Here is a 26,001-nt window from a genome sequence, read left to right as displayed (position 1 = left end):
CAAATTCAGGCCCTTTGGCTGCTGCCACAACCCCATGCATGAAATAAATTTAATTGGCTCTTCACTCAAAGCATCAAGCCTTGAGGAATTGGACTGAAAAATCTGGGTCGCTTTAAAAACATTGAACTCAGAAGAACTGGGCAATACCCTTTGGCAAACAGCAAGGGAAAGAAGAATACAAGCAGATTATTTTTTTTTAAAGCTTCACAGAGTAATTTTAAACAAAAGCGCCTTAAAAGGATGAATCTGTTCAAAAACCCACACTTCTTTTTGTTAATTTTGATAGCAAAAGAAATGCTAGTGGTCAAAGCAAGTATCTAGGTAGGATGCAGAAGCTGAGATCACTTTCTCTAGAGTTTTTTTTTTCTTTCCTTTTTTTTTGGTTCCTAGGACCTTTTGGAAGGCCCATTCCCAGTCTTGTTCTCCTTTAAAGTGTCCTATATTGATAGAATTCCTAAATAAATAGAAGAGATACTAGATCACCCATCATCGTTGTTGTTTTTTTTTAAGCTATTCCGAATAACAGCCATCTAAGCCGATGGCATTGTGCCTATCCTTGGTGTAGGGGCAGCTGTTCCCGTTGGGCAGGGAGCTGCAGGCGGCTGTCTTGGCAGCAATGCCGCAGTTCTTGAGGAGGTTGAAGCTGAAAGGGCTGATGGCGTCTTTAGGTGGAAAAGGCTTCATGGTGGAAAGGATAAGTGCCAGGCAGTCAGCAACGTCTTTGTTGGGGGCACAAGCCAAGGCTGGGGTATGGCCTGGAAAAGACAAGCAAATTCAGTTCCACAGAACAACAACAGCAACAACAACAATTAAAGCAAAGCCATTCCTGGGGAAAGGGGGCAAGCAGATTAAAAATTAAAGGGTCGGTTTGGACTATTTCTTCAGAATTCCTTACATTAAATGTCGACTATATATTTTCAACAAAGCAGGTTTTTAAGATGACACTGTTTCTATTTCTTTCTCTCTTTTTTTTTAAAGCAACCTGCTTAAAATTCAGGAGACAGCCATTAAGGCTAAGAGGTACTGGTAGTCCTTGACTTATCACCTGAAAGTTCACTTAACAATGGCCTCAGGAAAGGTCCATTGCAAAATCTCTCTCTTTCTGTCTCTCACCCACACACAGGTCATGTGATTGCAATTTGGATGCTTGGCAACCTATTCCCTTATGACCAGTTGCCAAGCATCCTGCAATCATGTGATCACAATGTGCAATCTTCTCTGCTGCCTTCCCTAGAAAGTCAATGGGGAAGTCAGCAGGAAAGGTTGCATGCCGCTGGCTGCCACTTGCTGACAAGACTCCTTCTTGTCTCTGGGGGACTGGCTGAAAGAGCTCCCTACTGAAATCCAAGCAGACACAGAGCTGAAACTCTTCAGGAGGGAGCTCTTTCAGCCAGTCCCCAGGGATAAGAGATTCTTAGTGGAGCTTCTTAGTGGAGCGGCAGTGTGGTAATATAAGGAATGTGGGGTGCTTCAGGGGGATGTGGGAGGCCCAGCATAGTTCATACACAAGTGTCTCTCCAACCTATAGGCTGAAAATGCTGCTTGGGTTTTGGCAGGTAGGATTTTCAGCTCTTAAGAGGACAGATCCTCATGCACAGCCTCTGCCAGGTCTCCCAGTGTCTGTCCGTCTGCCCCAGGCACTCCATACTCCCTACCTGGGACTCCATCCTCTCAATGAATGAGACTGCTCAACAGCTACAACTGGACTGCCAGACTGCAGTCGCTAAGTGAAGCAGTCATGTGACATCTCACTTAATGACTACTTTGTTCAATAACCAAGATTCTGCTCCCAATCGTAAGTTCAGGACTTCTTGCTCTGAGAGCCATGAATCTGCTTCATCCCCTTTCAAACAATCTAAGTGGAGCATCCGCAAACTAAATCATGGCAACAAACACCACAGTTTAATCAAGTGCTGTGCAAATCATTTTTTACTTCTCAGAAATCTTCTTGTCCTTAACACCAGTCACTGAGTTTCATTTTTGCGGGGTATATAAGAAAACCCTCTCTATATCCACATTTTTATAATATGCAGGTCTTCATGTTGACTTTGGGAGGCATGATATACTAAAAATAGATAAGAACAATCACTGGAAAAAATAACAAGTGTACGTAGCATTAGCAAAATAATCATTCTGTTACACAAACATTTCACCATGGGGCCCACCATCCACCTTAATCAAAAGGCTGGAGGAAAATCCAACTCTACAATATTATTTCTGAGGAATGTGAATCCCTGTACACAATAGTTCACAATGTTGCATTCTGTCTTGAGAGACAAAGAATTATTACACCAAACTCTCATAATTCTACTGGCAGTGAAGACTGGCATTTCTGTGATAGTTACAACACATCTGGAGATTGGAAAGTTGCCTTTCCAATCTAAGACTTTCCAAGACTAAGATAGGTATTGCAGGAGTTGACCAGGCTGAGTCTGAGGGAGTCAAACGTGTTAGCAGTCTCAAGTCCCTTCATGTCCAGAAGAGATCTAAGTCCAGCTCATCTTGAATTCTATTGACTCTTATCTGCCACCAATTTGCTTTGATTGTTAGTAGTTCAGTTTCTTGTAGAGTTTTACCATATAATAAACATATGTATTCATTTGAACTGCCTAGACTCTTGATTTCCTGCCTTGACTGGTATCTTTACTGCATCAAACTTCGTTGTCCGTCCCCCCCCCCCATACTAAACGAACTCTTGCCTTGAGCTTCCAGATGTGAATGATGCATACCTTCTTCATCCACAGCAAGCACAGTGGCACCTCTGCTCAGCAGAGCCTGGACAACAGAGGCCAATCCGTTTCGAGCTGCAATATGGAGTGGCCTGTGTGCAGTGGGAAGAGAAAGGATGGTTATGCTATTGGCCAAATTCAAGAGGAGGACTCTTGCACCCCAATCTCACTTCACTGCTCTCCTCCTAGCAAAGAGGAACATTTAATATTTACTTGGATTCTCAAATTCCACCACCATTGCACTAACAGGGCCTTCTCCACAGCTCACTTTCGTGTGCCCTCAAAAATATATACGCCATATCATCATCATCATCATCATCATCATCATCATCATCATCATCATCTTAGCCATTGTCTATCCACTGCAGGATGAAGGCCTTTTCTGCATGTTTCCAACCTATATGGTCCTGAGCTTTCTTTTGCCAATAGGGCTCGCGATATTTGCTGATGTTGTCGATCCATCTTGTTTTAAGTCTCTTTCATGCACATATACAGTATCATGTAGCAACTAGAAAATTTGGCCCTGGAAGGATTTGTGAAGGGAAAAAATGGCTCAGAAAAACTGTGTACTTTAGGGGCTCAATGGTTTAACAGCTGCCCTCATCCTGCTCTACATATATGGAGCTTCACTGCAACTCTTGTCAGCCTAAGGATCAAGGTGTGAGCCACCCAGAATTGTTTAGGATGGGTGGCCACACAAATCTTTTTAAAGAAATAGAAACAAGTAAATAAGTTTCTAACTTCTTCCCATCCTGCTGTTTATGAGGGTGGTGTGAGAATGTGAATGAATGGGACACATGAGTTGGGGAATACTTCCTGTTCTTGGGAGACATGGGGAAAGCCAGGAGGTTTCTGAAGGATTGGAAGAATGGGAAGGACAGTTTGGAGAATGGTGTGGTGGGGCTTGAGCTGGCATTTCTCAGGGGCAGCAGCAGGGCTGGGGCTAAAGTAGAGGCCTGGGGATGGGAGCAGCTGGCTGAGACTGCTGAAAGCCTCCCAGCCCTGCTGCTGCTGAGTGCCGCTGTGCATGGTGACCGAAAGAGCACTGTGACACACAATGCTCTTTTGGTGGTTTGTGGGCGTTCATCTTTTAACTTGTTTTTTTTTTAAAAAATTCTGTTCTTATTTTGTTCTTCACTCTATTTTTGCTTTTAACAATGTCTCTTTTATATGGTTTTATGACTTGTGTATCTGTAAACTGCCCAGACTCATTTGAAAAGCGAAATGGGTAATGACTAAGTTTGATGAATAAATAAAATAATTTGGGGAGGGGAGATAAAAATACACTGCAGTTTTAAGTGCGTGCTACGAAATATCTACACTTTGATTATGTGATTTTGTGTGTGTGTGTATGTGTGTGTGCACGCATGTGTGAGTGCATGCTGCAATGGATGATTTTGGGCACAGGTCCTAAGTCCATTTTTTCATCACCATGGTAATTTCAAATAGTTGCTGAATGAAGGTTGCAAGTCAAGGATTACTTGTATGTTGGAGGACCACATGCATCCTGCACCTGTGGGTCCAACATCCCTGCTACAGACAGTACAATTGACATTTAATCATAGGGATAGCAACATTTTGTCCTTTATCCAGATCCTGTCTGTTAATGCAGAAACACAAAGTTGACAAAAGTGGAAATAATTTACCCTGCACCTCCATTCTCATTTAATTCTCTGTGGCATAATTCAACTCTATAATTTCATCCAGAAGTACCTGTGTTTCCCTGAAAATAAGACCCAGTCTTATATATTTTTTTGCCCCCCCAAAAAAGCACCAGGTCTTATTTTCGGGGGATGTCTTCCACTGACTCACCTTGCACCAACAGCCCCAAGCGCGTCAATTTGGAGCTATTTTATCAGCTGCAGAGGCCTTTCCTAAAGGCTTCTGACAGCGAAACGGAGGCTGGGGGCGACACGTGGAAGCGGCTGCAGAAGTGGGCCGGCAAGGCGAGGCAGGTGTCGGGGTATGCGAGGCCTGGCTGCAACTATCTGAAGGTAAGCAGTTCCACCACCACCCCATCCCCACTTGATTTTTACCCATGTGCCTTGCCCCACCCGGTGCAACCAGGTGCAACAGAATGGTCAGGTCTTAACTAGGACTTATTTTGGGGGTAGGGCTTATATTGGGCACATGTGTAAAAATCAAGCTAGGTCTTATTTTTGGGATAGGTTTTTGGGGAAACACGGTATTTCCCTTCTCCATCCTGCATTAAGCAGCAAGACTCTGCACTGGATTAAGTCTATTAAACAGAATTTTCAATATGACTGATTACCTCAGAAATACTTTTCCAAAATGTTAAATATCAGAATCAAAAGTATCCTATGTCTCTGCCAAAAAGGAGTTTCTAAATGGACATGTTTTTTGGACTTTGACCTGTGAAATCAACCTCTAATAAATTAAGATCTTTAAGCTAGACATAGTCAAAATGTCTTCCCAAATACAAAAAGGGTTTTCTTCCCACATTAGAATCAGCAAAGAAGATGCTTTTCCTGACTCATTTTTAGTAATATTTGATAAGAAACAAAGTGAAGGAAAACATTTGCTAGTTTCCATAGGCTGTGTGAGTACTTACATCTGTAGAGCACTGTTTGTTGCATTGATAAGGCCAAGGTCTTGGGTTTCCCCCAGAATCAACAAGGCACACTTTTCATGACCCTGGAAAGAAACGATAAAAGAAGTTCGAAATTGCACTCAGCTCTGCAGTTTAATTCTGATAAGGAATATGACACAGGTTTCTTATCATGGTCTTTTCATGCAAATGTATGTGCTTTGCCACAACAGGCTACAATAAAGTCAGCCTGGATATAAAGGACAGAATTAACATGGAACAGGAATATGTAAGCCCCAGTAGGGCTTTAAGCAATGGTTTGGAGAGAGGGGGTTAAAGTATGACAAAGGAGCTGGAAAATATTGTATGCTCATGGATTGTTTCTATTTGAAATTATGCTGCACTGTCTCCTAGTGGGAGAAAATGAAGATTACATTTGCTCTATTATTAGTGTGAGTTCCTCAATAAAACAGGAAACCAACAATACTGCCCGTCTATCAATAAAAGGGTTTTCTCAAGGATTTACCATTCACTGGGCAGATTTCTGGCCTTCAGTTATCATTCTATTGCAACCATAAAAATCATTCCTGGATAACTTTTCCAAAAGAATGGAAAACTTATATAGAATTTTTGCTGAAAGAAGAAACAAAATGATTTATGGGTTTGAAGGATTTTTTAAAAATATGAATTAAATGAGGGGGTGATGAGACTTGTATAAAATAAGATCTAAGAGAGAGGGGGATTGTAAGATTATAATTATATACTGAAAAGATCAAAAGTCATAATTTTAAGTAGTTTCTTTTTTTAATTCCTGCATTCATATATTCATTCATTCTGTAGAAAAGGTGAGATTATAGATGACTTTGCAAAAAACCAGAGCTCATAATCACAGCAATGAATGAAGAGCCAGTGAGTAGACCAATTCTTCAAATTTCTCTGCACAAAGAGAGATCACCCAAAAATACTTCAGCGGTTGCTCCTTGCAAGAAGACTACAGCCTCCAATGGGTTTTAAGAACTGGGAAACAAGGGAATAGTGATCTTGCTGAAACCTTGGACGGCAGCTTTAAAAGGACATTAGGTTTCTTTTCTAATCACATCTAGAAATTGTTTATTAACTACCTTTCAGCTGTTAGAAACCTTTGGAGAGACAAGTCTGAAAATACTGGATGAATGTACCTTCAATCCTTAATTTTTAAAAAATCTACAAACTTAACAACTTAAAAAAATAAAGAGCAAAAAGTTAATTAAGACTGATTTTAGAAAGTTATAAATGGTTCCAGATAAATTTGAAATAAGATTTTTGGAATTACTTATGAAGAATTCTTTCCATAGGAAAGTCAAATTGTTTTAAAAACATTTTAAGTAAGGTAAGCTTTTAAAATCCGGATACTAAATTTTTCAGTTAAAGGATAAGAACACATAAACTTGACAAATAGTTACAGAATGGTGCAAAATTTTCTAACATTGGAAATATTAAAGGGCATTTTTGAAAAGCAGAGTCAGAGGTTAATATTAACAATGTGAACAGCAATATCTGCCTCTAGGGATAGACTGGGTCTAAAGGATAAAGAGGAATAAGTTTTACCTCACAAAACAGAATGAGCTGAATGTGGATTTACAAATGACAGGTTACAAGAGTGACATGGAAAAAGACGTTATACTGGACATATAGAAGAGATTGATTGTTTTAATAGTTAAAAGGGACATACAAACAATAAAATAAAAGAGTAACCTGGATAATTTTTCTACATTGGACTTACAAAAGAATCGTAATAAAGTTTTGAAGAAACTCGTGAGAAGAGACAAAAAAGAAATGAAATCAAGTTCTATGGCATTATCTGAATGGATTAAAGATTGTTAGAAGTAAAAGAAATGAATATAACGTTTATTTATTTGTTATTTTTAGTAACCCTTCATGGACTTTTGCTAACACCATGACTGAAATTACAATGTTTTATGGATTTGTTTATAAAGAAATGGGGTGTGGCAAAAAAGAGATTATTTGTTGTGATTTAAAAGAAGGTGAAAACATACTAAAATTGTTTGCACTTGTGATGAAGGTTTGTAGTCACTTCTATTTCTTTACTATCTTTTTTCTTTTTTCCCTTTGCATGTTTTATTCTTTCTATGTTTATACTTTTCTTTTACTTGCATTAGTTTTTACTATTGCAATTAAAATTGAAAAAGTCATTATAATTCATAATCTTCCTTCCTTCCTCCCCCCACCTCCCTTGTCTTTTACTCTGTAAATTCTAAATAAACCTTATTTTTTTAAAAAAAATTCAATATTTTTTTTAACTCTAGTGGTTCGTTTCTCTTCTTCCCAATAAAAATCAAATTACATAAACTCATTATTTAGAAATAAAGTCATTTAATCACATTTGGCACCACTTTCATCATAATCTTCCAATTTTACATATTAAAATTCTACAGAAAATAGTCCCCCCAAAATATCAATTTTATAGGTCCCATTTTTGGACATTGTACCTTACTGCAGGCCAGGTGAAGAGCTGTGTTCTTGTTGACATCCAGCACAGTTAGATCTGCTTTTGCTCTGTACAGCAGGAACTCTGAAAATTGTGAAAAGTCAACATGAAAAATTGTGTCTATACTTATTTAAAAGATAAACCATTCATCCCAAAGGCATAGAAGCCAACTTCCAACATTAAAATGGCAAATGAGGAAAATGAAAATGAAAATGAAAAAGCAGGGCAGCTTAATCCAAAAATCAAGACAGATAACTTCTATACCACTAGATTGATGTCACCGTCCTCTTCTGGAATAATTTGGCTTTTGCCAGAAGGGGAATCATGTTGGAGAAGACATTTCAAAATTCCAGCATCAAGGCAGAAAGGTCAACCAGAAAGCAAAGGAACTGAAGTTGAACTCTGTACCTCAAGATACAGAGAGCCAATGCACTGGCTTGTGACATTTCTTTTTGCTCTTATCTTTTTATGGGGCAATACACTTCACCCTCAAATAACATTAAATCATTCCTCAGTTCTAACCTTTACATGTTACAAAATGTGATGGAGGAAGGCTTCATAATGGTTGTCTCAAAGGTGCTTTTTCAAAAGGCAACTGGACTATAGTTTTTTCCCTTGAGGAGGAGGAAGAAGACATTTTGCTTCTCATCCAAGACATAGTCCATCTGCCTTTTGAAAAGCGCCTTTGAGACAACCATGACCTGGATGACTGAGAATCTCCACAGACCTTCATAATGGTAGTATGCCTGAAACCTGTTTGCGAATGATTTGCATAATTAGGTCACTCCAAAATTGCAAAGAGATAGTTTAAGATATTTCTTAAGAATAACTAGGAGTGGACTTTAAGCAGCAATTAGCTCCTCTGCTCTCAACCATCCTCTAGGTTGGAAGGAGTCCTGCACTCAAATAACCAGAGACCCTTCAGCTGGCCTTCTTGCTTCCCCCTGCAAACCAAAGCACGCTTGGGTCTACAGCAGGGTGGATAAAAATCAATGATTTTTTTTAAAAAAATCAAAAAAAATCAGATTTTTTTGATTTAAATCGGATTTTTTTTGATTTTTATTGAATTTATTTTAATAAAAAACTTTTGGGGTAAAAATCTATCATAAGATAGTTTTCTATTTAAGATACATAAATAGTTTAGTTTATTCAGCATGAAATGGAGCTTGGTTATGTAGCATGAGGCTGTATATTCTGCAACACTGGGACTATCGGTGAGTCAACAGTGGGTCAAAGGAGTAGCTGAGATGACACTTGCTCTTTAAAAATTATGATTTAAATCGAGTTGATTTAAATCAACTTGATTTAAATCAAATCCACCCTGGTTTACAGCAGCGGTCCCCAATCTTTCTGGCCTTGTGGACTGGCACTGGCGGTGGGGAACGAAGAGGGAATGGTTCCATGCAAGCAGTGGGTGAGTGCACTCATGCATGCAGATCCCTTTGCACAAGTAATGGGCGTGCAAGTGGAGCTTTGCGTGTTTGCATGCTTGCCAAACCTGGTTTCAAATGGATCACAGCCTGATGGTTGGGGATGCCTGGTCTAGAGTGAGGCAAAGTGTAGCTATTCATATTATGTCACAGATGCTGGAAGAAAGCAGCATACTGTTGCTATTTCTGGATGATGGGGAAAAAATTGATCTCAGGCACAAAAATATCATGCAAAATTCATGGAAGTGCTCACATGAGCACAAGTATTGCTCCTAATTCCTCCCTAGGATGATGATAGACAGAAAGAAGACTACCCATCAGTAGATTAAGAAGGAAAACGTAATTTGAAAATAACTACAGAAAGCTATTCCCCAAACCAACAGAATATCTACAATATTTACATCTTTACAAAACAAACTAGTCAAATGTCTATGGAGATTCTCAGTCATCCAGGTCATGGTTGTCCCAAAGGTGCTTTTTCAAGAGGCAACTGGACTTTCGGGTTTCTCTTTGACGATGTTTTGCTTCTCATCGAAGAAGCTTCTTCAGCTCAGTATGAGCTGGATGAGGAGCGAAACATCGTCAAAAAGAAACCATAAAGTTCAGATGTCTCTTGAAAAACCACCTTTGGCACCTTCTGATGTATTATCAGAAATGAGCTTAGCAGGAAACTGAACCAGACAGTATTGGATCTATGCTGGACCAAGAGAGAAGAGAGAGAAGAGAAGACTTCAGAGATACATAGCTAGTATTTTTATGGATTCTCTTAAGCTGATATGATAGGATGGTTGAAAAAAAAAAAAAAAAAAGAGAGAGAAGCATAAATACAGGAGATGCACCACTTACCAACTGCTGCTGTCTGGCCATTTTCAGCAGCCATCATAAGAGGGGTCCTCCCCAATTGGTCAGTTCCATCTACCTCAGCCTGGTGTTGCAAAAGCAATTGTAAACCATGGATGTTGTCTGCAAAGGCAGCAGCGTGAAGGGGGGTCCTTGGAAGAAGAGGAAAGATGGACTTGACATGCTTTCAAAAAGAACTCTATTTTTTAGATGTGAAAATATTTACAGCCCCTCGCATCCTGGACATAAATGGTTTCAACTTGTACCCTCAAAACGACGCTATAGAGCACTGCACACCAAAACAACTAGACACAAGAAAATTTTTTCCCCGAATGCCATCACTCTACTAAACAAATAATTCCCTCAACACTTGCAAACACTTGCAAACTAAGTCTATATTACCTATTTCTATTAGTCTTCTCATCGTTCCTATCACCCATCTCCTCCTACTTATGATTGTATGACTGTAACTTTGTTGCTTGTATCCTTACGATTTATATTGAGATTGTTTCCTAGTATGATTTGATTGCTTCTTTGTACCCTATGACTATCCTTAAGTGTTGTACCTTATGATTCTTGACGAATGTATCTTGTCTTTTTATGTACACTAAGAGCATATGCACCAAAGACAAATTCCTTCTGTGTCCAATCACACTTGGCCAATAAATAATTCAATTCTATTCCTATTCTATATGCATAATTGCAAATTATACAGCATTGTTGTCATTTTTAAAAATTTTATTCTACATACTTTATTTATTTTGGCATTTAAAAGACACATACACATTCCCACAATGTGTTTTGATATCATTCAATTTCTTTAGAAGCTCGGTAGTTTCTCACTGGATGATCTCTCAACTCTATTTTTAGAAGGCACGTAGTATCCACTGAAAGCAAACTTTCTGTGTATCTTCTATCTCTTGCCCAGTAGTGCCCAGTAGTGCATAGCAAAACCCAAATTAAAACTCACTCTCAATTGCCACACCTTAACGAAATTTAACTGAATACTGATTAAAGAGGTAGAAAAACAAGAATAGGAATAAATGGCAGGACATAAATTTGTTTACTATAGATTACCACATTGCTATTGACAGCAAACACGTATTTCCTATAATAAATGCACACACAGACACACATATTAAGAAACTGATTGTAAACTTGAAGGAAGATCCCTTGAACAACAATTAGTAGCAATATTTTTTTTTAGCACTATCTGAAAGTGCAAGGCCAGGATTGGCAAATGAAATGCCTGCTGGACTCCCGATAATTGCCTGACTTCAACTTGTGACATTTCAGTAAATTAAGGGAGTGTAAAGACAATCACACGGGATTTTGTGAGCAGGTCCAAGCCTGGAAAAAGTTAGTGATCCCTGCCACTCACATATAAGGACATTAGAGCATATCAGATCAAAATCCATTTGGCTAGCATTTGATACACACAATGGCAATTCAGAGTTAAGATGTTCTAGTAGGTGGAAGTTTAGGATTAGGTAATCTAATTGTATTATTAATATTAATAGTGTGTTAAAGTATATTGTGAACTTAAAACTTTTAAGGATTAGAAATTGTGGGGATTTTGAAATATATTCCCGGGATTGATTAAATTCTGTTAATATTTGGCTTTATTAGTAGCCCTAGACATTTAGGATATTGAAATTATGGGTGGAATAATGAGTAATTTTCAAAATATTAGATATTAGTAACTTAGTAGGGGCTAATAAATACATGGCGCAAAGAAATGGTATTTATGCTTAAATGAATTAATGGGAAAAATGATAAAGAATTATAAAGAGAGAATGGTATTGTTGAAGTTGGAAGATCAGGATTATGCATATTTATTTGTATTATTACTGTTAGCATTGTTTATAAAAGATTTGACCCAGTCAATACACTGTCCACAAAATATGTATGGTGTGTATTTATTTAAAAAAAAAAAGATTTAAGCTGTCCTGAATCTCATATCGTACAACTTCATGGAGCCTGGGTATTTGCACTAGGTAAGACAGAAACTATAGGAGTTAAGACACCAAAATTCATGCTGCTGAATTTCTTTAGTCTCTTTGGTGTATTTTGAAGGGATAGCTCTCATTTCAAATGATGGTCCGATCAATGATACTGAGTAATATAACTGGCGCGTTCACCAAGAACAGGAAGATACAATCACTTACCTTCCTTTGGCATCTCTGCTATTAACAATCTTGGCACCCAATGCTTCAACAAGCATCTCAGCGGTGCCATCCTGGTTGTTAATTCTGGAGAAGAAAGAAAGTGTGAGAAGCAAGCAAGCATTGGTTGATTTTATTTATTTCAAACAAGTACAATGGCATTTCAAGACCTCTCTACTGAATCTGGGTTTCAGAGGTCCAAAACACACAGGAAAATTCCCACCAGTGAAGATGCTCCAAATTTTGGACAATTCCTTCAAGTAAACTCCCTACCAACTTGAATGACTTGTTATCTTTCTTTTTGGGTGGAAAAAATAAGTAAAAGCTAAACTGGAATAAGCTACCAGAGGGATCTGCTGTTCGGTCCTGCCCAGCAATTCCTTGTTGAATGTGTAGGTTTTGGGAAGAAAACAATGCCAATGTTTTGTTAGTGATGTGAAATAAGCATTCCTTCCATAGCTAAATTGTAGATTCCAAAATATAGGTAGTCCTCAACTAATTACTTCATTTAGGATCAGAATTTCCATTGCTATTGAAGGCAGCTGTTATAGGAGTCACACTCAAATTTTACAATCTATTTTCCACAGTTGTTATCACTGCAATTACTAAGTGAATCATGCAATTGTTAAGCGAGTCTGGCTTCCCCCAATTACGTTGCTTGTGGGGAAGCCAGCTGGGAAGGTTGCAAATGGCAATTACATGACCCTTGGATGCGGCAACCATTGCAAAAAAATATGCCAGCAAGTGCCCAAATTTTGATCATGTGACTGTGAGGATGCTTCAATGGTCATAAGTGTGAGGACTGGTTGTAAGTCATTATTTTCGGCGCAGCTGTAACTTCAAACAATCACTAAATGAATGGTTGTAAGTCAAATACAGGTAGTTCTCAACTTACAGGATTTCATTTAGTGACTGTTTGAAGTTACAACGGCAGTGAAAAAAGTGATTTATGACCATTTTTCACTCTTACGACTCTTTTCACCATCCTCATAGTCACATGATCAAAATTCAGATGCTTGGCAACTGGTTCCTATTTATGACATTTGCAGTGTCCCGTGGGTCATGTGACCCCTTTTTGCCACCTTTTGACAAGCAATGTCTACCGGGAAGCCAAATTCACTTAATAACCGTGTTACTAACTTAAGAGCTTCAGTGATTCACTTAACTGTGTCAAGGAAGGTCGTAAAATGGAGCAAAATTCACTTAACTGTCTCACTTAGCAACAAAAATGCACTGTCTGTATTTTTTTCTAATACTGAGTCCCCCGATGTGGTTGGACTAAAATTTCCAGCTTCTGGCTATGCTAGCTACTGGAATAGATTGGAACTGTAGCCAACAGCATATGGAGACCCAGGTTAGGAAATGTAAATAGCATTTCTACTGAATATAAAATTACAAAAAACACAGTAGGGCTATCATTAACAGGCAAGAAATCACTTATTTCCTAGAAAGCAAAGTGGTTAATTGTTCCCTTATCTTTTGTCTTTTTTTTTTGGGCAAGCGCATTTCTTGCGATAGGTCTGGGCTGCATGTAATAGCTTTTTTTTTTTTTAAAGACTTCCAGTGTAATCCACTTGAGGCCGAGATACTCATGGAAAAGAGAGCTAATATTCAGAGCTGGCATTTTGTTTTGCAGAAGTCATTCTGCTACCTGTAATTTTATAAACTCTTAAAAATTTAAGAGTCAGGTGAGGTATCAAGAAAGGTTATCTCTATACCCCTGGCATAAGGGTTATCCAAAGCAGGAATGCAGTTTTGAGTGATAGTTTCAAACTCTACTTGTTTTGCTTGGAATAGCTTATCTTAATGCATTTGCACAAACACACACTTCATCTCCAGGGTCTGCCATGACTTACACTGCACAGTGCAATGGAGTAAAGGGGTTTCCTTCTAGGTATGCAAATGGATTGTGTTCAAGTAACAATTCAAGACAATCTTCATGCCCTGGAAAGAGAGAAGAGAATTTATTAGATCACCTTCTAATCCCATGGCATTTTTATAGGCAAAATCAAGGGTATGACAGGCAAAATCAATGTATGAGCTGTTTTTTAAACCTTTCAGATGTTTAGGCAGCTTTAACACAGGCTGAAATTGGAAGTTAATAGCCACTTTTTTGAGTCTTGATTTAAATGAGCCAGTCTGTAACACAGGCAGTGTTTGCGTATCATAACAGGAAAAAATGGCTTAATGAATTAAAAGTTTGAATGCAAGACATGCACGCAAACACACAGATTCTTTCATGAAGCACTGTTCCTTCTTCCACCTAAGCATTAAAATAATTAGGAATTTGACACTTCAATACCATTCAACTCAGAATTATAGTGAAGTGCTTCTAAATGGCCGGGTAGAATTAGAAGTCAGATTTTAATTGAAGTTTAGAGTTTAGAGTTGATTTATGAGTCCTGGCTTCTTTGCAAGCATTTAGCTATACCAGTGGGTTTATTTAAACGACATTGAAATGGAAAAATCAATATTGTTGGGTTTGTTCACATAGGGTAGTATGGGAGTCAGCTGCATGCCTCCCCCCCTTCTATATTAAGTCAAGATTTCTGCTTTAACATAATGTACAAATCCTGACAAAGAAAAGTTCAAAGAACTTACAGAACAAAGCAAGAATTTCCTCCCGAACTGAAGGAAGGAAATACAAATTAATCAAAATCAGTACATGAATCCCATGATTTAATGCAAAAAATAAAGCTCCTGATCATAATAAAGCTACTACTGCTATTCCCTCACAGGTATGCTATGTTTTCAAAGAACCCATAGAGTTTCCAGAGATCTTTATCAAATGATCCACAATGAGAAATCAGTGATAGCAGATATGCTTGCCAGAAAGACAATTATCCACCACCACTGAATTCTCCTGCAATAAAACAGCTGAAAAGATCAGGGAACTGAAGAGGGGCGGTTTTCCATTTTCGTCCACTAAAGCCAGTATGAAAAAAGATACAATCTTGAACAAGAGTGGATAAACTATTCCATCAGCCATATGTGACCCACAGGATTCCTTTTGGGCCTGAGAGCAGATTTTAAGTAGGATTTTTGGAAGGCTTTGGAGAGTTTTGGAACTCTCTATTTTGCCCACCAAAATCCCCCCTGTAGGCAGAAAATGTGGACATCAACCCTGCTGGCAATCTCCTATACAACACACAGCACCTGGGAATCCAATGAAATTAAACTGCATTTTCCAGCCATAAAATATTTGCCACAAGTAATCTAAAGGTTGCTCCTGGGGAGGAAAGCTATGGCAAATCTCTACATTCTTACCACTGTATGAAGCCCAGTGCATTGGTGAATAGCCACTATAGTCCACTACAGAGTCCAGAGGGTCAGTAGAGAGCGCTGCCTGCAGCAAGGTCCTCAGGATTTCAGAATGCCCACACACCGAGGCAAAATGGATCGGGGTCCGGCCCTTGAAATCCCGACACAATACAAAGGCATCATGGTCCAGCAGTGCTGCAAGGCAGTCTTCACAGCCAGTAACAGCCTACAAAAAAAGGAACAGCAAGCAATGAAAAAAAAAAAACTATCACAAGTGGAAATAAGTCTTGCAAAGCAGTCACTCAAAATATTCTCTTTATTCAATAATAATTCCAAGTTGTTGTTTTAATCATTCGGTTCTATCTGACTCTTGGCAACTTTATAGGTAAGTGCCGTCCATGCTACCCTGTCAAGCATGGATTCTTTCAGTTGTTGGAAATTCATCTTTGTATCAGTGTTGATGTTATCAAGCCAGCATGCTCTTTGATTGCTCCTTCTTCTTGTTTCACTAACCATTCTTAGCATCATTAACATCTCCAATTAATTTGCACTCATGACATGGTCAAAGAAAATCAGTCTTGAAATCCAAGTACTGTGTAATAATAACAATAAATCTTACACTATAAACAATAGAAACTTTTATTTTCACATTAAAACTGATGCTGCTGAACTAGCATTTATTTTGCCTAAATATTCCTTTCCAGCACAAGCATGTTTACAATATTCATACAGGTAGTCCCTGCTTAACAACCTTAACTGGGATTGGCAACTCCACCACTAAACAAAGCAATAGCTAAGTAGGAAATCACATGACCGCAACTGTGCTTTCTGGCAGGAAGGAGACAAGATTACTCTTGTTGTTTCACATAGTTGATTCTTGTTTGCTTCTAACCACCACCACCACCACCTCGCCCTTTGGAATGCCTGCTTCCAGTCTTGCACACATCAAAAGCAATGCGATTGTGCCACAGCCGAAGCTGAGAGCCATGGATGCTGTATGCAACCCACTCATACTCTTGAAATCTGCCATTGGGCCTCGCAGGCCAAACGGCCAGATAGTCGGAGGGGCGATAGGGGCGCAGAAGTGGGACTGAGGACCCCCCAAAGTTGCAACCACTTCTATGGCACACAAACCCACGTGATCTCTCGGAGCTGCAAACCTGGAGCATGTCAGAAATGTCAGCCGTCAGTGAGGACCTATGCAGCCGCCCACAAGTGAGGCCGAAAAACAAAGCCCCCAAAGGCGCCGGCCGAAATTGGGCCAAAATGCGCCGCTTTGCTGTCTCTGCCTGTTGTTGCTGCTCCCAGATGCTTTCAAAATGGCAGTCGCGTCAACAATAACAAAATGGCAGCCGCCGCAATCCCAAAATGGCGGCTGCAACAACTAAGGCGGGAAACCGATGACTTAGGTATCTTCGGCTGATCGGGCCAGGCGTAAGGCAAACAGCCTCCTGAGCGCCGCGAAGCTCACACAGATACAGAGTTTGCATGGAAACCATGCAGGGACTCCGGAGCTGCCACTAAATGAGAGCTAAAAATAGTGGTGTGGGCGGGCAAGCCGGCGGACTGACAGCCCAGCGCCAGCACCGGCGGCTAAATTGCCAAACACGGAGCCGCCCCAAGGGGACAGAATCTGGAGGCTGCTATCTTTGATGTGTGGGGAGGCACGGAACGGCCTGGAGCCCCAGACACGTCACGTGTGCCTCAGCAGCTGGCCGTGATGTTCAGCTCTCTTCCGAAAACCAACTAATCAAAAATAAACAAACTTAAACTATACGAATCTAGAAATTGCTAGGGAAAAGCAAGCACGAATTAAAAAACAACAGTCTGTCAGCAACTGAAAGAAAAAGACTGGAGTGTAAGTGGACAAGGGGGCGTGGTTACAGCACGAAGAAAGACAGGTTTTTTTCTCTCAGTTTCTGTCAAGACATGGAGAATAAACCCAGCCATGGATTGTAGGAGCAGAGCACTGGAAAAAGGGAAGGCAAAAAAAAGCAAGCAATTTTGGTAGACCATCTCTCCTTTGCCTGACCCTTTCTTTGCTGCCAGTGTGACTGCCCTGCTTTTGATGGGTAGAAGTTTACTCTCTTGAAATCTGTTTCAAGAAGAGATTTGTCTCCAATCTCTCTGCTCTGCAAAAATGGAATAAAGGAAAAAAACCCACACAGGTCAGAACTACACACAGAACTACCTGCACTGACTATAATGGCACTTGCATGACTGAAGGATGCTGCAAAGGTTACAAATGGTGGCTGTGAAGCTATTTTTTTTTTCAGCAATGTTTTAACTTTGGTCACAGAACAAATGGTTGGGAAGTGAGGAATACCTGTAAAGTACACCAAATTCAAAGCACTTTCTCTGGAGTCAATGGCAAGTGCGACAATTCAAAGATGAGGAACAGACAACGATCTACTCACTATGCTCCAATTGGCTTGAAGTGTGGAACACTTAAATGTTTAATTTTCTACGTCCAAAACTACAAGACTATTTCAGGATGTTGTTCCATCAATTCAATATAGAGCTATTCCTCCACTTACCCCTCGGTGCAGTGCAGTCCTGCCTCTTCTGTCTGCTGCATCCACTGTGGATCCTTTCTCTAGTAAGAGATGGACACAATCTACATGGCCATTCATGATTGCCAACATCAATGGGGTCCTGTGAGAAAATCGAGAATAGATCAGCCACCTGTTGATTTACTAAATTGGCTTATCCCTAATTTAGAAAATAAGCACTATCTTTATGAAGAGCAGGATGGACCGAGAATACCCCAGATTTTAAAATAAGAGGGAAACTCAAAAATAAAAAGTCTTTAATTCCAAGAAGTTTCTACAAAACTATTACAGTTTCATTAATCTGTTCTGATTACTTCTGAGGGCTGAAAAATGAGATTACGGTCATACTTAAAAAAAAAGAAAAAAAAATCTGAGGACTAGCAAACATCATGCCCAGGACTGTAATTCAGAAAGTGAGTAGCAGTAGGACTAAACTCAATTTGACTTCATATATTTAATTCTGATTAAAATGTAATTAAATACTATGGCTATGGTTACTCTCCCATTTTTAGTAGTCACATTAAAATTGTAAGAATTCTGAAAATCAAATCAAGCATTCTTATTCAATGTGTCAGGTAGGAAATCAAGGTCAAAAGGAGTTAGAGCTTCTAGGTGCTATTGCCAATTTTAGAAAAGAAAAAAAATAGCAGAAATGGAAAAGCCATTTGGGTGGAATATACTGAGAAAGCTTCTAGATGTAGCTTTGCACTAAAGAAAGCTTATTTCAGTGCATCTTCATCTATAGAAACAAGTTGGGTTCTCAGTTCTAAGTTTTTTTTCATTATAGATAGCAAGTAGAAGGAAAGAAGTTTGCATTTTAAAATGATTAGCAGAACGAACCAACCTCAAAACTCTAGAAAAAAAACACAACTGCACATATTTGAATTCATTAGGACACCTCCTTGTGGATCAAACAGAGGGACATGGTTTAAGATTATCTCTATCATCTGCTCATATTATTTTCACTGAAATTTATTCTTCCCTGAGATTTTCAGAAAGCTAAATATTCCCTTTGGCCATTTTTTTAGCACCCTTCTGGTGCTCCAATACATTTAGCTTAGTACCCTGTACCCTCTCTTGAATCTTTTTGAAACGCTCTAAAAACAGAGGTTTAACTTCTACAATTTGGAGTTAGGCTTGGGGCCAGGCTTTAATGATGTTCCATTTCTAATTATATTATATTTTATTTTTTTACTAAATAAGTAAAAAAGAAATATTTTAATTTATTCCGAATATTTTGTATGCCATCTGCTCCTTAAAGAAATACAATTTAAAATAGATTTTGTGAAAATGATTAAAACAACAAAATAGGATGTTTTAAAAATAATGAGAAAATAAAACTCATTAAAACTATTATTATTAAAAGGCCTAAATAAGCAAATGTAAGCTTTATTTAAGCAAATAAATTTAATAGTAAATTAATAATAAATAAACGGTAAAATGAAGAAGTCTGTCTTCAACTCTGCCAACAGTTTTTGCCACAGCATACGGGCCCCATCATGGAGATAGAAAAATATATTCTAGAGATCTGATGCCCCTATGGGAGGATACCCATAAGCTGCCTGTGGATAATCATAGAGCGTTGAGCAGACTGTATAAGAAGAGGCAGCCATATCAATTTTTTGGTCTTTGACCACATAAAACATACACCCTTGCAGAAATTTTGAATTAATTATCGGAAATTGTGAAATTGTTTGAATATGGAGGCATCACTCACTACCTGTGCTTTGTATCCTGGGCCAGATGAAATTTCTTGAATAGCTTGAAGGGTTGCTCCATAAAAAGCATATCATCATAATAATGAAGCATTGGGGTTTCATAAGCACATAAATCACCAAAGCCATCTATCTCCCCTCTAAGAAAGGGAATTTACTAGCAGAAGTATTTTTAAAAAAATCTTCTCCTTTTCACTGATGCTTCTCGACTCCCCAAATTCAATGCTGGATGTAGAAAGACTTGCCAACTGCAAACCAAATCTTTAAGGGGAAATGTTATTTCAGGTGTTTCTCCTCAATGTAGAAGCTCACTCCCAAATGAGTAAGAACTCTCTCGTCTGTACTGAGGTTCAGCTGGCTCTCCGGCCCTTTATTGCCCAGACGCATTCAGAGCCCAGCTGGTAGTACATGCAGCCCTGCTTAAGATTTGTACAAACTAACTGGAATTTGTAAGAAACAAGCCCATTCCTGTTTGCCATTGGAATGACTTATAGGCCAAATAAATACACACACACACACACATACATACACCGTATTTTTCGGAGTATAAGACGCACCTTAGTTTTGGGGGAGGAAAATAAAAAAAAGCTGATTGGCAGGTGGATCGGCCTCCCGGAATAACAAAAGCTCTGTTTGGGGGCTTTTTTTCTGAAGCTCTATTTGGGGCTTCTTTTCTGAAGCTTCAGTCCTGATGCTTTTTTCAGCGTCTGAACCCTCTGTTTGAGAGGGGGGGGCCGCGGGGGGCAGCTACATTCGGAGTATAAGACCCACCTAGATTTTCACCCTCTTTTTTGGGGGAAAAAGGTGCATCTTATAGTCCGAAAAATACGGTAAATAGCTGGAGACTTACTGTCCGTGGATGTCCATGACATCAGTGATGTCGACTCTCTCCCCACTATCAATGAGAAGATGCAGGGAATCTGTGTTCCCATAGGCAGCTGTAAGAAATAAAATGAGACTATAATGAACAGGATTTCCCTGCTTAATAACTGTCGTTTCTTTAAAGACCTGGTGGACGCCCCCCCAAGTCTGTTTTGCAAGAGCAACCAAGAGAAAGAATCCCAGCATCTCCACAGGAAATAAGCCGTGCTCATACCAGCAGCATGGAGGGGTGTCCACTTCTTCTTTTTCTCCTTCACAAGAGCAGAAGCACCATGGCTGGTGAGCACCTCCACGCACTCCGTAGAGCCCCTCTCCGTGGCAAGATACAAAGCCGTCCGCCCTTTGTGGTCCCGCACATCCAGGTTCACCAGGGTTTCGGCAAGCGTCTTCAGGGCTTCACAGTGACCATTATAGGCCTGAAAGCACATCCACAGACAGGCTGATTTAGGGAGGCTATAGATCAGAGGTCTTCAAACTTGGCAGCTTTAAGACTTGTGGACTTCAACTCCCAGAATTCTCCAGCCAGCTATGCTGGAGTCTTAAAGCTGCCAAGTTTAAAGACCTTTGCTGTAGATCAAGAGGGATTTAATGTAAATGATGCAGACCTATAGCTTAGGTCCACTTTCCTCACTGAATCCAATGTAACATTGGCATTCAAATGCTAATTACTGTAATTAAATTTGACGCAAACTGTACCAATGTGGCTTTATAACAATGAGACTTACAGCTAAGTGCAAAGGGCTGACTGGAATGGTGCTTTCCACATCGTCCAGGCAGTTAAACGACATTTCCAGGAGCTGAAATGAAAAAGCTTTTGAATCTAATTCCAATTGTACAAACGCTTCAACAATCTAGCTCTTGGAACCCCTGAGATTTATTTATTTAAGCGTATCGGAAGAACCTTTGGGAATAATGACTAGAGAACGTATATATCCGTGATGGCGAACCTATGGCATGCTTGCCACAGGTGGCACACAGAGCCATATCGGTGGGCATGTGAGTGTTGCCCTGCTCAGCTCCGGGGCCCGCATCTGATTTTCGGGCCTTCCAGGCCCACTGGAAATGGGCAAATGGGCCATTTCCAGTCTCTGGAGGGCCTCCAGGGGGTGGGGAAGGCCCATTTTCGCCCTCCCCAGGCTCCTAGAAAGCCTCTGGAGCCTGGGGAGGGCAAAAAATGGGCCTACTGGACCCACCATGCCATCACATGCCAAAAGTGTGTGTGGGGGGGGGTGTCGCATGTGCATGCGTGGGGGCGCATTGAATTATGGGTATGGCCACATGCACACACGACCCCCCCACGCTCCCCCTGCTTTTGGCACGCGATGGCAAAAAGGTTAGCCATCACTGGTATATATCATTTCACCTAGACTAGGAATTATACAGTATGTGTTCCCAAAAATTTAATTATCATTGAAAAAAATATGTATTAAGACAATGATGAGATACAGTTCATTTAGTGACCATTCGAAGTTATAATAGCATTGAAAAAAGTGACTTGTGACCATTTTTCACACTTATGACTGATGCAGATTCCCCACAATTATGTGATCAAAATTCAGATGCTTGGCAACTGGCATATATTTATGGTGGTTGCAATGTCCCAAGATCATATGATCACCTTTTGCAATATTCTGACAAGCAAAGTCATTGGGGAAGCCAGACTCGCGTAATTGTGTTACTAACTTAACAACTGCACTGGTTCACTTAACAAATGTGGCAAGAAAAATTGTAAAATGGAGCAGAAGTCACTTAGCAAATGTCTCGCTTAGCAACAGGAGTTTTGGGTTCAATTGAGGGCATAAATTGAGCACTACCTGTATATTTTTCAAATCTCTTAATATACAAACTGCAGGAAGTGTTCTTCCATTGCAAGTATCCAGCCTGGGGCTTGCAAATGAAGATCTCTGGTGAACCAGCTGTCCCTGCGGGGGTGGGGATAGCATTGTGGTAATGATCAGCAGCTAGAGGACGAATTCTGGCCTGCACTGTCTTTCCAGATATAAAGGAGACATGAGATTGCCCACTTGCACTCCAAAATGCTGCAGGAACTAAGGTTTGTGTGATCAACTTATGAGCTGAATGCTTGGGAATGGAGAGATTTCAATCTAGCTCACAGCTATGATGGAGCGTCTGCAGACACAACATTTGCACGAGCTTTCTTAAGCAGTTTTGGATGTAATTAATTTATACCCTGTTTCCCCGAAAATAAGACATCCCCTGATAATAAGCCCAATCGGGCTTTTGAGTGCATGCGCTAAAATAAGCCTCCCCCCTGAAAATAAGCCCTCCCCCCTGAAAATAAGCCCTCCCCGAAAATATTTAAATGCAGAGCTGGAAATCAGGTAAGACGGCAAGAGGAGCCCCATCTTGCTCTTCGCACCCCAAAATAAGGCCAAGCACTTATTTCGGGGTTAAAAAACATATAAGGCAGGGTCTTATTTTCAAGGAAACATGGTATCTAAAGAGAGACTTTCTAAGTAACAGGATAGAAGAATTCAATTTGGTGAGTCAACATTCTTTCTGGACCAAAAAGGGAAAATAATGGTTTTAAAAAATTAAAACTGGTATAATGGTATGTCAAATATGCAGTATGTTAGAAATGTAATCAATCCAAAGGAAACTTTTATCACTTTTTGATGGACATATTCAAAAAATATAAGTTATTGAGATAAGATATATATTTTAATTCGGAACATTTTAAAAATATGTGTACAATTGAAACCAGAGTTTTTTCTTCTAGGCACATTGGATAAGCACTTGGGGAAAAACAGGGGACTTTGAGGATGCATTTTATGAAGTACTAATTATATTACTAATACAGAAATGTATTCAGAAGCACATCTAAAATGAAGACCAAGAAGAGCAATAAAATACACAGCAGTGTATACATCTTTGTATTTAAAGCACAGATATAATGCTTTATCTGGAAACTGGAGAAAAAGGAATCTATCTGCAGTCTTGGAGATTACTGTCTAGCTCATGAGAGTTTATTTATCCACCCAATTTCTGTATCTCAACCTGTCTTGTTTCTAATCCGGCCATTTCCCAATGCCCTACAAGAGGTCAACCATATAATAGTCGTCAACAGAGAAAACTATGATCCTTTCAAGTGTCCACAGAAGTTTCCTCGCTTTTAAAGTCCAATTTAGTTCAGACTTACCAACTCAAGGTTCTGTCGGTTGCCGTAGGCAGCTGCGTAATGGACAGCAGTGTATCCCTGTTTGTCTCGGAGAGAGGGGTCAGCACCATTATCCAGTAAGAACTCTAAACAACTGGAATAAAAATAATTCAATGAACCCAAGCATCAGATGCATATAAAAGCTGTAAAAATTCTGTGGAAATCCAGATTTGGTTACGGTCATTAAATCATAAAACCAGTTCACATAAACCACAGTAAAGAAGATACAGTAGCTCCTTCCATGTAATAGGGGAAACATTCAGCGGTGGGTTTCTCATTATGGTACTACCAGTTCGTCCCATGCATGCACACTCATTTCGTGTTTGCGTGCGCACCTGCCTTCCACACGCGCACCTGGCTTTCCGCACATGCGTTTTGCTCACGCGCTTGCCTTCTGCACATGCGCCCAGTCTCAAAAATGTGCCTAAACAGGATGGCATAGAGCTGGGGCAGGTGGGCAGGCCAACCCGCGATTTCCGCTACTGGTTAGGGCAAACCGGTCGGAGCCAGCTAAATACCACCTCTGGAAACATACAGCTTAATAATAACAACAAAAAAGTAGCTGTAGTCCATAGGAAGCTCCCAGGAAAGAAACGTCTATGTTTTCTCTTGTATTGTTACCATGCCACATATAAAACGCAGATGATTTTCTGTTTTATAGCAAATTAATACTTGGGCGTTTAACAAAAACCCATTCAAGAAAAATTTGAGGTGTGTGTGCACACCCATCGAGCATTTATAAAAAAAAGAAAAGATATCTGTTTAGGGTTGTTTTGTAAGCTGAGGCAGGAAAAGCAAAAGAACATCTGAAGAGTTCATTTTCTATCCCTATTTAACACAAGCTGAATGCTGAACAATGCAAGTTACTTTAATGGAATCTCGAGAAGATGAATGTTCTCTCAAACATCAATTGTGTTGCATTCAAAGTAGTGTGGAGAAAAGAGATAGCCAAGTTTATTCAAAGGATAACAAAGAAAGTTCGGATGAGCTACTCACAAGATGGCCTCCTTCAGTCGTGACTCTTTCAGTGGCTCTTCATCAGTGTCATGGCTGTTTCCTGAATGAGTCTCAGCTCTGCAAGAGCAGAAAATTAGATTAGTTTAGCCAATATACAGCAGACACATAATGTGTGTACATATTATCCCACTGGTGGACAACTGATTGTCCCAAGCGGACTCGTGAGAAACTGCGACTGTTGTGGAGGGCCACCACCCACCTGCTGCCACTGCCACTGCCCCGCCCTGCCAACGCCTCCACTGCACCCATGTCCCACCCCAGCTATAGCAGGTTGGATTACGGCTGATTGCAGGCTGGATGTGGTTCATGAATTGTAAATGTCCAGGTCTACATTATCTAGTATAACTCTGCATTTTAGAATCTATTTACAAAAATTATTTTATAATAATCACATGAGAAATTTGTTAAAAAAAGAATATATACTAAATCAGGACTGATGGCAACAACAGCTTAATGGATTATTAAACTGCACACTTCACATAGATGAATCTCACCAAAAGTTAAGAGTTACCCAAATGAGATTAAACTAAATCCCAGGCAATGAGACAGAAGCTTATTATCGGCTTCTGCCTTCCCTTACAATACAGGGATAGCCTCCCACCGGCCAGTTCGCTTCCACAGAGAGGGCCTCCTCAGGGTGCCCTCGGCTAGACAATGCCGGCTGGCGACCCCCAGGAGGAGAGCCTTCTCTGTGGTGGCACCTACCCTTTGGAACAATCTACCCCCAGAGATACGAGTGATCTCCGACCTCCGGACTTTTCGTCGGGCCCTAAAAACTCATCTCTTTCAGTTAGCCGGTCTCTCTTGATTTTATGATTTTATGGTTGGTTTTAAATTTTGATATGGATTTTAAATTGATAAATTTTAAACTATGGGCCAAATTTAATTATTTTAAATCTATTTTTAATCGTACTTTATGTATAAATGTTTTTATTTTGGCTGTTCACCGCCCTGAGTCCGAAAGGAGAAGGGCGGTATAGAAATTCGAATAATAAATAAATAAATAAATAAATAAATAAATAAATAAATAAATAAATAAATAGCTTACAGACATTAAGGTAATGTATACGCTCCAAGAAACACCATGAGAATCAAAGTTGATCTTTCTTTGAATCAGTGTATCATAAAAGCAGGAAACCTAGTCACAACAGCCTCGAGCTTATGATATTTTTAAGCAGCAGTAATTTAGAGCATGA

The 26,001-nt window shown here is 39.7% G+C and overlaps 1 protein-coding gene across 2 annotated transcripts in view; it reads right to left on the bottom strand.

Moving 5' to 3' along the window:
- Positions 1–267: 267 nt before the first annotated feature.
- ANKRD52 (ankyrin repeat domain 52) overlaps positions 268–26,001 on the bottom strand; it is a 65,407-nt gene continuing 39,673 nt past the window's right edge. The window contains exons 15-28 of one of the 2 annotated variants that reach the window (XM_034412358.3): positions 24,785–24,862; positions 23,771–23,882; positions 21,336–21,407; positions 20,825–21,026; positions 20,579–20,666; positions 17,999–18,116; positions 15,468–15,687; positions 14,057–14,144; positions 12,204–12,287; positions 10,042–10,187; positions 7,767–7,849; positions 5,302–5,384; positions 2,700–2,821; positions 268–755 (exon numbers count right to left, since the gene is read on the bottom strand). In XM_034412358.3, coding sequence (XP_034268249.2) covers positions 511–755; positions 2,700–2,821; positions 5,302–5,384; positions 7,767–7,849; positions 10,042–10,187; positions 12,204–12,287; positions 14,057–14,144; positions 15,468–15,687; positions 17,999–18,116; positions 20,579–20,666; positions 20,825–21,026; positions 21,336–21,407; positions 23,771–23,882; positions 24,785–24,862 — 1,741 coding nt within the window. In that variant the 3' untranslated portion in view covers positions 268–510. The remainder of the gene's footprint in view (positions 756–2,699; positions 2,822–5,301; positions 5,385–7,766; positions 7,850–10,041; positions 10,188–12,203; positions 12,288–14,056; positions 14,145–15,467; positions 15,688–17,998; positions 18,117–20,578; positions 20,667–20,824; positions 21,027–21,335; positions 21,408–23,770; positions 23,883–24,784; positions 24,863–26,001) is intronic. The other variant, XM_034412359.3, reaches the window with a different exon arrangement.

The sequence above is a fragment of the Pantherophis guttatus genome, chromosome 2 (genome assembly GCF_059756535.1).
Source record: "Pantherophis guttatus breed Tessera chromosome 2, ASM5975653v1, whole genome shotgun sequence".
Taxonomy (NCBI): Eukaryota; Metazoa; Chordata; class Lepidosauria; order Squamata; family Colubridae; genus Pantherophis; species Pantherophis guttatus.
This window is presented reverse-complemented; position numbering and strand designations above follow the sequence as displayed.